General features: G+C 37.3%; 1 protein-coding gene across 9 annotated transcripts in view; it reads right to left on the bottom strand.

The window, feature by feature from the left end:
* LOC135713046 (basic helix-loop-helix ARNT-like protein 1) overlaps positions 1–14876 on the bottom strand; it is a 288167-nt gene that overhangs the window by 38026 nt on the left and 235265 nt on the right. For all 9 annotated transcript variants that reach the window (XM_065236128.1, XM_065236121.1, XM_065236123.1 and 6 more), the window contains one exon: positions 9663–9829. In XM_065236128.1, coding sequence (XP_065092200.1) covers positions 9663–9829 — 167 coding nt within the window. The remainder of the gene's footprint in view (positions 1–9662; positions 9830–14876) is intronic.

Here is a 14876-nt window from a genome sequence, read left to right as displayed (position 1 = left end):
AAAAATTTGGAAAAAAGGTTTTGGTATGGCAAACCATTTGCTTCTGTGGCTTGAAGAGTTCTTCGTATTTCACAACGGGCACAATCAATGGTGAATGCATCAAAAAACGACTCTACCCATCTACCGAAAGCATACGGATCCTCCATTTTTTTGGCCGGATCCGACATCTGCTCACTATGGAGATGCTCAAGAAGGAACAAGTCGATTTTGTTGAAAAAAAAAATCCAAAATCCCCCAAACTGCCCTGAACTGCGTCCTATCGAAAGATACTGGGCAATATTTAAACGGCATCTTAACCCTCCGTTACTCGCGCCAACTTTAGTAACACGAGTACTTTGTACAACAGTGTGAGTTTTCTATTGCCATTTTGCAGCCGAGCTACCAATCGATATGAAACCAACTGGTATTCCTTAAAAAATTTTGTTTTTAACTAAACAAACTAAACTTTTATCAGAGTTAACCCACAAAAAATGCGGATAAAAGAGAAAATGTGCTACGTGGGATTTGACTTAATTGAATTAACTAAACACGGAAAATCTCGAGATCCTGACCAGATAGAAAGCTACTGTCTTGGGAAATGTTTTTCTAAAGATCATAACCTTTTCGCTGGTGGAGAGTAGTTCAAAATTTTCTCACTACGTAGCGCTACAATACATGTGAAATTATCGCATGTGATATATCTTGAGATCATGACCAGATAGCAAGTTACTGTCGTCGACAAAGTTGTTGATTAGATCAAAGCCTAGTTTTTGGTGCACAATAGTTCAAAATTTTCTCAATACGCAGCGCTAGTATACACGTGAAATTCTCATATAAAATATCTCGAGATTCTGACCAGATAGAAAGTTACTGTCTTGGGCAAAGTTTTTCAGAAAGTCAAGATCTTTTCGTTGGTGGAGTAGTTCAGAAAATTCTCACTACGTGGCGCTAGTATATACGTGAAATTTTCACATATACTTCGCTTTACTTCCCTTAGGAAGGCGTGATCAGAGATGTTATGCCTCAGAACATCCCGGCGGCGCCGACTGGGATTGAACCCAGGCCTGCTGGGGTGAGAGGTATTCATGCTTACCACTACACCACCGGTGCCGCTAAGACAAATATATTCTGGATTTCTTTCACTGGTGAAGATTTTCATGCAGATTTGTGGATACCATAACTTGGGGTGAGTCATTCCACTTGTATACCTCTGATAAATTAGTGGTAACACGTATCTCAGATAGGAAACATTATCTTAAAGGATCAATATCGCTGAAACTTCTACCAAATGAATGTTTAGAGTCTCTCTTTCATTTTAGGCTAATTTAAAAATGTCTTATTGAGGGGTCTAGAATAAAAAAAAATCCGTGTATTTACGTGTGCACGGACAACAAGACTAACTCAGAGAGAGAGGCACTTTTGCTCAGTTTAATTGAGAAATTTATAAAACCGTACACTCCCGATCATAAGTTTAAGGACACGCCCTAAAAACGTCCAATTTTCATTCTTTTTAGAATATGCTAAAAATTTTTAATGAAAATACGAAGAGACAAAGTACTCAATATCATTTTCAAATTTTGTATAGCAAAGGTCCTCCCAAAATAACACTATTTTTCAAAATTTACTCTGAAGAATTATAATTGGTTTTCTCAGAATCGACTTGAAAAAAAAAAATTGAAATTAAAAGTAGTAGTAGAGCCCTTATGCTATACCATTCATATCATTCAAATAACCTAAGGAGATCAAAAATTGGACGTAAAATGAGAGAGTTTTGAACAAAACACATTTTCATGTTCACCATCCGGAAGAACTTTGTTGCATGTACAACTTTGACGATGACAATTACTTCCCGACCTTAAGCTATAGCATATAAAAATATGTTACATGCACACTAGCGCCGCATACCGAAAATATTCTGAACTATTTACTGTTCACCAGCAAAAAAGCTGTGATCTCCTAAACAACATTGCCGAATACAGTAATTTTCTAGCTGTTCGGGATCTCGAGCTGTAGCATATATGAGAATTGCACGTGTATACCAGCGCCACGTAGTGATAATTTTCTGAACTACTCCACCAACGAAAAGATCTTGTCTTTCTGAAAAACTTTGCCGAAGACAGTAACTTTCTGTCTGGTCAGATTCTCGAGATATTTTATATGAGAATTTCACGTGTATACTAGCGCCACGTAGTGAGAAAATTCTGAAACATTGTGCACCAAAAATAGGCTTTAAGCTCCTGAACAACTTTGTTTAAAGACAGCAACTTTCTATCTGGTCAAGATCTCGAGAGAATTTCACATTTCAGTAGCGAAAATTTTGAACAACTGTCCACGTGCAAAAATTTTGTAATATCCTGAACAACTTTGCCGACGACAGTATTTTTTTTATCTGGTACTGGTAACTTGATATATTTTATATGCGAGAATTTCACATGCATACTAGCACCATGAAGTGAGAAAATTCTGAACTACTGTTCACCAACCAAAAGACCTTGACCTCCCGAACAACTTTGTCGTAGACAGTAACTTTCTATCTGATCAGGATCTCGAGATATAGCATATGCGAGAAGTGTACATGTATACTAACGCCACGTGGTGAGAAAATTATTAACTACAGTTTACCAGCCAAAAAGTCTTGACCCCCTAAACAACTTTGCCGAAGACAGCAACTTTCTAGCTGATCAAGATCTCGAGCTATTGAATATGCGAGAAAAGCACGTATGTACTAGCGCCGCATAGTGAGAAAATTCTGAACTACTGTCCATCTGCGAAAAAGCCTTGACCTCTTGAACAACTATGCCGAAGACAGTACCTTTCTATCTGGTTGTGAACTCGAGATATTTTAAATGAGAATTTCCCGTATATACTAGCGTTTCGTAGTGAGAAAATTCTGAACTATTGAGCACCAAGCAATAGACCTTCTGAAAAACTTTGTGAAAGACAGTAACTTTCTATCTGGTCAGGATCTCGAGATATATCATATGCGAGAATTTCACATGTATACTAGCGCTACGTAGTGAGAAAATTCTGAACTACTGTCCGCCAGCGACAAGGCTATGATCTCCTGAACAACTTTGTCGGAGAGCGTAACTTTCTATCTGGTCAGGATTTCGATATATTCCATGTTGCAATCAATTAAGTCGAATCCCACGTAGTATGGTCACAGTTTACGCGGTTTCCATTCACATTTTCCCTATTATCCGCATATTTAGGTGTTTACTGTAATCAAAATTTAGCTTGTTTCGATCATAAAAAGTTTTTTGAGGAATACTCGTTGGTTTCAGATCGATTGGTAAGTCAGCAACAAAATGGCAATGGAAAACTCATGTGTGTTGTACAAAGTACAACAGCGTGAGTAACGGAGGGTTAAGAAAGATGGAAGAGAAGCAAGCTCTGTTGACTGCTTCAAGGACATTTGGTCTGCAGCACAACGAAAAGTTAGGAAGAAAGTTGTGCAGAATTTAATGGGCGGTATCAAGAGAAAAGTCCAAGGTGTTAGTCGGTTTTGTGCAAAAATCACTGAAGCGTACTGGGTTACATGTTTACAAGGTGCAAAAAGTCCCAAACCGGAATAAAAAGCAAAACATCACTGAGAAAACCCGCTGCTTTCTTGCCGTGCGGATCTATTTGTTTTTTGCTGAAGGAAGTGTTACTGCTTCAGTTCTCAATATACCAGTAAATTTTCTACCTTGTTCGACACTTATTCCTCTTTGATCCTTGTTTGAACCCCAACCGAGGTAATCTTGCTTGGATATCGATTTGGAAAATTCCTCTTCAATCCTTTAGATTCTTATAGTAATCTGCTTGGAAGTTGATTTGGATAAAAGTTTTACTGCCGCCATGTCGCCTAAACGCAAAAAGAAATAGGCAATCTCTTTATCTCTCTTCTGATGGAATTAAATTGAGCAATCGATTTGATTTGCTCACAGATGTTGAGAATGATCCATCATCCAGGAGAAATTCTAGTAAACTTTCCCGGCGTAATGCCAAGAAGGAAAAGATTCCTCCTATTGTCGTAGCCACTTCCTATGTCCATGCTCTTCGCACGGAACTTTTGAACTTCGTGAAATTTAAGTATTCACTGCAAATTGGCCGTGGGGGTGAATGCCATGGATTGGCTGAAACCTTGGACAAGATTCAGAAAAAGCTAGCCTTATGCTCCATGTTCGAGTGAAGTGGGAACACTTCAGGAAGACTGGAGGAAATTTCCAAAACCTCACCCAGTGCCGTAAGTGCCAGGGATGGGGTCACGTAACAAAAAAAATGCTACATGCCAGTAATGCAAGGAAGATACTAAGAAATTGTGAATACCACAAATCCAATTTTTTGGGAATGTAAGACTCGCAAAGCAATTCTACAAGCTCGTTCTAAGTGAAAGGTAGGAAACGCTCCACGTTTCGGACCGGGTATAAATTCCTCCTCTGCTGAAGGAACAAATTCTTATTCGTACCCGTAGTTACAAATATCACCCCTGCTTCAAATTCTTCATCTATACCTGCATTCATTGGCATGATTACTGAAATGTTAAAAACTAACTCCATGTTTGATGCTATTCAAACTGAAGTAAAATTTGCGAACAATATCGTCATGACTTTGAAATTCAGTAATGGGTTTTAAATCATTGAAAATTTTAAATTGGAATGTTCGATCTCTTAGAGATAATAAGGAAGAGCTATTTAACTTTTTGAGAGTTCATAACGTGCATATCGCCGTTGTGGCGAGACCATTATTTTTCATAGACGTATCAAACATCAAATTCTTTCTTCGTTTGAAACCAAAGTTTTTGGAACTTTGGGAGTTTCTGTCGCAACAAAATTTGGTTACGTTTATAGCTGTCTATTTGCCATTCCAATGCGTAGGCCAGTAAAAGAATTTTTCTCAAGGGTGACCTTCACAGGTCTAAATTCTTCACTATTGGTGATTTTAATGCAAAACACCGCTCATGGAATAATGCTCAAAGCAATTCCAATGGTAATATTTTGAAGAGTTTTGAGTGTATTGGTTTATTTCCTTTAAATTCCGTATAATTGCTTATCTTTTGACATATACGCGTATTTCATCTACTACTTGCAGACTTCATCAGTGCCAAGTACTCAACACCAAATCAATCTCTCCATCCATCTTTTATCTACGGGTTATAAACTAATCAATAGGTACTTAAAATCAGCAGGTATCCACTGCCATGGCACAATTAACCTAACCAGGTACCTGAATGCAGTCTCCAACAGGTAGAGGCATGCTACGATGTGTGGTTTTTGGTAGCATACTAAAGAGTCTCGAGTATCCGTTTCCTTGATCTCTATTAAGCAATGTTGATGGACGTCCAAAAATAAATATTTTGTTTAAATATTTCTAAACTTTCAGCTACGTCTAGTTTCTAAGGCGAAGATACACTCCGCAGGATATTAATGTTATCCTTTGTCAAATTGTGCCCCTTTGTAACTGGGATTTAAATTCTTAATGAAGTCCTTTATCCATCTCTTTGTTAGACTTTTTTACCTCTGCGATGTGTTCCTTAAACCTTGTTTCCAAAGTCCTTTTCGTCTGACCAATGTAGATTTCATTGCAATCTGGACAAGAGATTTTGTAGACTCCGGCTTTCCCTATGACATTTATTGAATCTTTTGTTGATCCTAACAGTGACTTCAGCTGATTTGTCCTGCTGCTGAATACTAAATCTAGGCCAAAACTTCTAAACTTCGAAATCAATGGTTTGGTAATGTTTTTGTCGAAATTCGCCGATAGTCGTTTTAAGCCCTCAGTTACTGGTGTAAGAGTTGTCGAAATACGCCTAAAATGATCCCTTGTTCTGTTATCGATTACTGCTTGAATTGTTTTTCTTGATACCCAATAAGTTTAGCGATTTCGAAAATGTGAGCTATTTTCTTTGATTTGTGAACCATGTGGTGAAAAGCGGCCATTTTGTGTTGATGGGAATGATATGAAGTGCTTGGTATTACTCTATTTGTATTTGTTGGTTTCCTATGGATTTCGAAATTGAACGAAGACGTTTCCCTGATGATGAGAAGATCTAAGAAGGGGAGTTCAGTTAACACAGCTGTGGTTCAATCCGTCGAAGGTTTTGTGGTAAATCGCTCGACGCAGCAGTTTTCAGAAGAACAATTGACACTTCTCTACAAGGGATTAGGATATGCGATCTCCTCAAAACCTGACGTGGAAGAGGCCATCGTTGACATGGAGACTGCAACCACTCACACACTTCCTATTCAATTACCAAATATCGAACTTCGATCCAAATATTCTTTTGCAAATCAAAGATGATGTTGATTATGCTCTTGAATCTCTGACAACTTCTATAGTTGAAGCAAGAGCTGATAAATTCGATTGAATTATAATTATAATAGACGATCTGCTCTTGATCCGTCTTAAAAATGTCCCTAGGAGACAATATCAAAGAACACGCGATCCTGCCATGAAAGTTATCTGGCGGAATTTGCAAAAAACACATTAAAAACGATTCTCTACCCTGAGAAACAAAACTTTTGAAAATAATGCTTCTAAAGTAGACCCGAGGTCCAAACCCTTTTGGAAGATAACAAAATTTTTGAAAAAATCTAAAAAGCCTATTCCAGCGCTAAAAGAAGGATGTAAAATTGTTATCACAAATTTGGAAAAAGCTCAGAAACTTGCTAAGCAATTCGAGAGTTCCCATAATTTCAGTTTGGGTCTTACTAGTCCTATTGAGAATCAGGGTGCTCGGGATTATCTGAATTTGTTCTCTTGGGAAAATGATTTTGATGATTCCTGGGGCACTGATTTGGACGAATTAAGATCTATGACTTAACAGTTTCATAATATGAAAGCTCCAGGTGATGATGGAATTTTCTATACTCTCATAAAAAAACTCCCAAAAAATTGTTTAACATGTGTTTCTAATTGGCATACATCCCGAAAAATGGAAAAAATGCAAAAGTGTCTGCAGTTGAAGCTTCTAGCTACCGTCCAATATGTTTGATTTCTTCAAAAAGAAAACTTTTTGAAAAGATAATTGTTGCTACGCTAACTAGCAACGCTGGTCATCTAACCGATAGCACCGGTGAACCTTGACAGTGGCGGCCGATGAAAGGAGTGACGAATGACAGGTAAAAGGAGGAAAAGGAAAAAGCTCGTGTGAACGGCGAACTGAAGTGGATTCACTGCTGGACTGGTGTCTCATATACCAAAACGTTAATTTAATTGGAAAAATACCTCTAAAATTTGTTAAAATTAATTATTCAACAAGTGAATTCCTAATACTAGTTATTATTTACATACAGAACTATACCTAATCTCTAAACGTAAGCTATAAATTGATTATTCTATTTCTATGCTGAACTTAACCTAAAATTGATCCAAACAGGCAATTATTCAATCATGGTGATGGTACGGATTCTCGTAGCGTTCGAACTTAATTAGTTGCTAAATCTTAAACTATACCCTACTAGTGGAAATCAAATTGGATATAATCTAAAACTACGAAGCCTACACTAAATTGTAAGTTGATCTACCTTAATTAGTTAAAACGTGCACATACTAAACAAGAAATAAATATTCCAGCTTGAGCTGATCTGGAACCAATAGTTTCCACCGCTAAAAGAAAGTGTAGTGCAATTTGTTCGGGGAACAATAATTTTAAATAGAATGATACTTCACATCAATTCGAACTCAATTTTTGCAGATGAGCAGTTTGGATTTCGCCATGGGCACTCAACTACTCATCAACTGTTAAGAGTTACCAATTTAATTCGTTCAAACACTTTTGAAGGCTGCTCAACTGGAGTTGCTCTTCTAGACATAGAAAATGCATTCGACAGTGTTTGGCAGGAAAGTTTGATTGCTAAATTGAAAAAGTTTAATTTTCCTCTCTATATTATGAAATTAGTTCAAAATTATTTAACTGACAGAACTCTGCTGGTAAATTATCAAAATTCCAAATCTGAACGACTACCTGCGGGAGCAGGAGTTCCTCAGGGTAGCATTCTTCGGCCTATTTTGTATAACATTTTCACTTCGGACCTCCCTGATTTGCCTCAGGGTTGCCACAAATCTTTGTTCGTCGATGACACAGGCAATTCCGCTAATGGAAGAAGTCTTTTCTCCCAACCAGAGCTGGTAAATATTACGGCCGTCATGTGACGATGAGAAAACAGATCCTCTCACTATTACGAGACGAAACTACCTAGCATTAGCTTTCTTGTCATTTTTCAATGATAAAGCACTCATGAGAATCATTCTTATGTGGTTTTGACATCAACATTTCTAACTGATTTAGATGAATTTAAGCAAACAACCGTATGTTATCGGTATACATTATTAAGATTTCCTCGGTATAAGTAACTTTAATTGCATTAAATGAGCTAGTAATCACGATGATCACAGCACTATCACGTTCTGTCATGATAAAAAATTCGATGAAATTTTGAAGAAAATCTCTATCATCGTTTTCTCATCCAATGATAGTGACAGAAGTATCTTTGTAAATATCGCGTGAGTACATGACATTTGCCAGCTCTGCTCCCAACGCATCCAAAACTCAACTTATACTATTTCCACATAAGCCTAAAGCCTCTATTTTGAAACCTAGTAGTAGTCACATAGTCACTATGAACGGAGTTCCAATTTCCTGGTCAAACCAAGTGAAATATCTTGGATTAGTACTAAACCAAAAATTAACGTTTAAAGATCACATTGATGGCATTCAAGCCAAATGTAACAAATATATAAAATGTTTCTATCCTCTTATAAACAGGAAATCCCAAATTTCCCTGAAGAATAAACTTCTAATATTAATAACCACTGTGCATTGTCCACACCAGAGGAGGGGTAGCGTATGAACAACCACGTGTGCTACCACCAGGGGTAGCTTACCCGAGCAAAGTCGGTTAACAAAATGAAAGCAAATCGATATTAAAGTGTGCAGTTCCTATCATAATGAAAACTTATTTTGATTTCAAATGTTGCGACATAAGTCTGATATCATATTGTGCTTTCATTATGCAGTCAAGACGTTTTAAATGAAAGCAACTTAACTTGAAGTTCTGCTGTTTACGTCTTGTTTAAAATTTAATTGAAATTCATCTGTCGTTGAACTAATGATTATCGTTTATCTGATTTGTTTAACACATTTTAGGTCATTCGTGACTTGCCCGCGGTGAGATTGGAGCCTAAGTCTTTCAGCTTGAGAAACATGAATGGTAACCATTTACTCTAGGCCCGTATTCAGTTAAACATTATGAATGCAAAATCAGTAATCAAATTGATTTCATTGAAAGCAGGATTAGTTTTCCGTTTGCTTCAACAGTGTAAAATTTTGCTCTCATTTTTGCTGTGTTAACCGTTAAGTCAACCAAAATGAGATCAACTGGAGTATTCAATATAAGTTACATCATAACAGCAAATTTTGATTTCAATTTGATCTTCAGCTTTGCTCGGGTATTGTACCAAGTTTCCGTTGCGTTCCGAACGTTCCACAATTTCGTACAAACATTGGAAAATTCCCGCGACTATTTAGATTATTACCAACCGGCACCCGTTCCGCACCGTTCCCCTGAACGGGGTAGCCCACTCGAATGAGGTTTCCCGCTCCCATTCGATGCGATTTTATTGCTTCGCACAAATTAATCAATAAACTTAGAAGAAATAACAAAAAAAAAATCCTCCATCGAATTTGACTTCTTCCTTACCGTAGTCCACCCGGAGGGCATGGGCGGAGAATCGGAGCACCGCCGTCTTGTCCACTCGGCGGGGCGATTCGGCCACATGCGGCACCATGCCCGACAGTTCCTGTATCGAGCCATTGAGCTTGTCGCGGCGGTTCTTTTCCGCTCGGTTCCGCGCTTCACGGCCATTTCTGGAAGAAGACAAGAAAAAGAAAACGGAGATCTCTGTTAGATTGAATTCTGTGAGACCTTGTGGTAGTGTAATTCTTTTGAAATACGATGGAATGGATTTTTTTTTCTCTCTCTGCGGCAAGGCGAGAGGGAAATCACGCAAACGTTATTAATTTGGCGATTCATTAATGGGATTGATGAAAACGATGTTGTTGTCGTGATGTAACTGCCGGAGGAACGATTTGAGGAGGGGCGAGAATGGGGCCAAAACATAGAAAGAGCAGTCGTCATATTGATTACAAATAATCCCCGTTTGATGGAGTCTTTCGGAAGTCAAACAAATCAATGAGATTGCTTGGCATGAGCGTATTAAGAAGGCACCTCATCTACTGAAATATCGCTGAACAGTATATAGCAGTATTTACAGTGTTGGTCAAAATTTGTGTTCGTGCAAGACATGTAATTGAAATAATGCTGGAATTTATCATTTAGTGTTAAAATAAGAAACAAAGGGTGAGATCTAGTGGAAATAATTGAAAGCACTTGAAGAAAATTGGAAATAAAATTAGCATATTTTTTTCCGAATGTTGTTTATGTAATACCATGCATTTTCTAACTGCACTATCTGAGACTCCTTAAAATTAGAATTCAATTAAACTTTCTTGATAAAAATTTTCAGAATTTTGTTTCTAATCAAAATTTAGTTAACTTTTATAAAATTAGAATAAATGCAATCATCAATGATCAATCATCGACTAGGGGAAATGGCTCTAATGTTGGCCTACGTCCATTTCCCCTATGATTCATTTTCGAAAAATTAAAAAAACACAGTTTTTTCGACGCATCATTTAAGATTGCAAAAAGTTTGCGCTATTTTATTCTTTTTGCAATTTTACATAATATGACGCGAGTATTTTTTTTTGTCAATCTGAAATGATGCAACCAATAAACTGCTTTTGAATTTTTGGAAAATGTATCATAGTAAATTGAACCTGAATGGTCCCTTAACTTCCCTGACATTCTCTGGACTTCCGTGAATTTCTGAGAACATTTGGTGATGTGTTCGCTTTGTTTTAAGTTTTCTAAACTTCTGTGAACTTCCTCGGGCATCGTTGATTTTCTTTTAATTTTCCCAAAAATTATATGAACATCTCCAATGCTTCCCAAATTTTCCTGATATTAATTGAACTTTTAACTAGCTTTCCTAAGGAACTTTAAATTCCCCCGAAAGTTTGGCACATTCTGTAAAGTTCCTGCAGATTTCGTAAAATTAATGGAACTTCCCTGAAAGTTCTCGCACATTGTCTAAAATCTATGAAACTGCCCGGAAGTTTCTAACTTCCACTTTTCGCCGGTTTTCACAATCCCGGGTTTGGGGAAATAAAATTTCACGATTCTGGAAAGTGAATAAGGATAATTAAACATGTTAAAAAAAAATGTTAATTTCAAGTAGTGAGAGGCATGTTTCTTTTTAACAAATGTTGAAATTCTTTGATTTATTATTTTAAAGATTATTTTGTATGTACCCATTTACCGATACTTTCAGCCGCAGAATGATTCATATCCTTTGAAAAATTGTTTTGAGAAGGATATTTTTTCAATGCTTTCAGACATGAATACATAAATTTGATACATCAGAGGAAACAGAAGAATATGAAACGGAAGAAAGTTGAAAATGTGCGACAGTTAATGAAGAAAGCGGGAAAAGGTGAAGACGCGGATGAAGCAGATTAAGCAGAAGAAGTATCGGAGAAGGAAAGCAGATGTAGGAGTAGAAATCAAGGCGAATATGAAGAGGATAACGGAGGAAGATGAAGAGAATTACGGAAGGTGATGAAGAGGATAACGAAAGAAGATGAAGAGGATAAAGGAACGGACGCTGACGAAGAAAAGTGTAAAAGAAAATACAGGACATGTGAGGATGACGATGAAAAAAGATGGAGCGGAAGAAAGTTGTTGGAAAATGGAAATGTACCAAAGCGAGAAAAGGTGAATAGTTATATAGAAGAAGGTGAAGCAGAAGAAGTATATGGGAAGGAAAGAAAATGAAAAAAAAACGGCAAAGCTAAGAAAATCCGAAGGAGGTGTAAAGAAGACATAATTAGAAGGAGGAAAGGAAAAGAGAAGACGAGGAACCGCAAAGGAGAATGGAAAAATCGAGCGCAGCAGAGGAGCACGGCGGAGCAAACCGGAACATGGATGACGAAGACTAGTCAAGGAGAAAAAATAGAAGACGATGAAGAAACAACCTGGCAAAAGAAGACGTTTTTCATCGTGTGATTTTTTAAACGTTGCCAGTTTGCCATTATACCGGAGGCATCGTGTTCGGAGTGTTCAAAAAACACAACTATTTTAGTTCTAGAAGGTGTTCAAGGATCTGCAATTTCTATAGAACTCTAATTGTATGTAATTTTTATGAGAATAATTCAAAAGGAGAGTTGGTTGGAAATGCTATCTAGCATGAAGCTTTAGTGTGATAATTTATTAGCTAGAGAATGGTGTTTAGAAGAGGTTAGGTAGATAGTTCCGTTAGAGGGCCATTAATGCGACAGTGCAAGTCAAACGCACACTCTTTGCCTAACCCGTACGATGTACGCGGAGATTTGCAGTATGTCTTCAAATCTACAGGCATAAAGTGTGCGTCTGACCTTGCTCAAATACTGCCTGCGGCTGTGGAATAGTTCTAGCGACGTTTCAACACTACCTTAAGCCCACAGTTGCCGAAAGCATTTCCAGTCGATGGTGTGTGGTAAAATGTTAAGTCAAAAGAAATGCCGAGAAGAATTACCACATTTTTTTGGTAAATATCCTAAGGGAGTTCTGACTAGAAATCCAAAATAAGTCCGATATAGTGTCCTAAGGAATTCTGAGATGAATTCATAGAAATTTATGGGGAGAGGAAAGGAAGTTCTGAATTGCATTTCTCGATAATTCATAGAATAATTCCATAGGAGTTGTGAAAAGAAAATCAAAGAGAATTCTGATGACAATTTTATGGGGATCGTGAGGAAACGATTTTGACGAGAATTCATAGCATTACAAATGAAAATTAAAATGGTTTTCTGAGAATAATTTCAAAATTTAATAATATTAGGATTAGGATAATATTAAAGGAATTCTACGAAGGATTCCAAGCAAATATCAAGGATATGTTTAAGAGAATTTCGAAGAGAATTTCTAGGTACGAGAAAAGTTCAAAGGGTTTATAACAAATAATTTTGTAGTCTTCTGTTCGGGACATAAAACCACTGCGATCATAATAAATATAATACAACTTATAATTTGAATGAACATATATTAAGGTTAATTGATGTTTTCCGCTTCTGCCATAGCATTCTCTGAGTTTTCCCGGTTTGCTGGAGAGTTTCAAGAGAATTCCGACCTAATTCTAAGATACTAAGGGCGTTTTGAGAAGATTTCTGAGAATATATCCAAACGAATTTTGGGAAAAGCGCTTCTTCATTATAAATGAGATGTTAAAATATTTGCGACATGTATTCCAAGCGTATTCTTAAGAAAATTAAGATGAGAATAAACACATTCTCAAGATGATGAATTTTCTGGCAGGAACTCCAAAAGTGTTCTGCACAGAATTCCTGGAGACAATTTCAAGGGAATACTGGACAGAGTGATAAGATTATTGAGGGAAATCCTGAAAGTAAAAGTAATTGTGCAGACTTTATGCAAATACTCAAGGGATAATCTTTTATGCACACTGTGCCGAAGCACTTCGTAGCATACTGATCGGAATGTTAGAGCACATGATGACAAGTATGACACAGATTATAATATAAAACGGCATCACTGCTTTGTGTTCACATTTTGAAAAGCGATGCTAAGGTTTACTACCTTGTCAAATTCAAAGTAAGCTGGACATTTTTTTCAGTTTAATTTTGACGTAGGATTACGTCTTTCGGCAACATATTGGAGGTGCAATTTAAAAAAAAAACAAAATCGACCGCGTTACGAAAAGTGGTCAGGTTTTGACCACATATAACTCTGTCAATAGCGGATGGATTTCAATTCCAAACAAGCTAATCGATTGGAATTTTTTCTACGAACCTGCTGGAATGAAAAATTTATAAATTTTCAATAGGTCACTATTGAAAATTAAACAAATGTCGAACTGTTGCAATGGTGATCGAAATTATCACCGCCTGCAAAAAGCGGCTTCCCTAACACAGATTTCAAAATCGAATTCCATCTGGTCTCACCGAACCGAACCGGTCCGGTCGGTCGTCATCAGCAGTATCAGCAGCTGTGCTTTCGGTGCGTGGCGTTGAACATTGTTCTCAAGTACACAACGAAAGGCTGCCCGCAAGAAGCGAGCTGCAGCGCACATGAGCGTCCATTAACCGAAGAAGGAGGAAGAAGCCGCACCGCAACTGATCGAATTCAGTAGCTCTTCGTGAGTCGCTGTGAGCCATCTATGCCAAGCGTGTCACCATATTTCCAAACAACATACAACTCACCATCATCATCTGTGTTGAACACCTTAATAGATCAGCATTTCTCAACCATCACGACAAAACGGTTCTTTTTCGGACCACCATACATTTTTGTTGTTGAAGATTTAATTTTCATAGAACATTCGCTCGTCTTGCTGCCAACCACATCACCTTCAAAGCTCTTTGATTATGTACCTAGCAACCAAACTGTTCTGGTCAAATGCGTAACAGTATTGATGAGATACATCAAAATTCTAACAAGGACCGAATACCACATGACCTTGAAAATTAATCAGAAACACTTGGAGTTAAGGTAAGGTTTTCTCCAGGACGCTATAAAAAGCAAAATATCTCGAATTTATATGACTGATTGCGAATGCCTCGTGATTAAAAAATTTTTAGCAAGGAATTCCTCCAATCAATTTACACTTTTTTTATTATCTATTGAATAAACCGACAATTCTGTGCGATTTTTGCACGAAAATGCGTAATTTTGTCATGGTAAAAACTACAAGGGACAGCCCTATGGGGTTGTACGCAATGGTGAAGTAGGACTACGTGGTCTTATAGAATAAATCTTATTTGTTAACTGCAGCAGAAGCTTGTGTTTTGTGTAGGA

The sequence above is a fragment of the Ochlerotatus camptorhynchus genome, unplaced genomic scaffold (genome assembly GCF_037179485.1).
Source record: "Ochlerotatus camptorhynchus isolate MF236.1 unplaced genomic scaffold, CSIRO-AGI_Acam_v1.1 ptg000530l, whole genome shotgun sequence".
Taxonomy (NCBI): domain Eukaryota; kingdom Metazoa; phylum Arthropoda; class Insecta; order Diptera; family Culicidae; genus Ochlerotatus; species Ochlerotatus camptorhynchus.
This window is presented reverse-complemented; position numbering and strand designations above follow the sequence as displayed.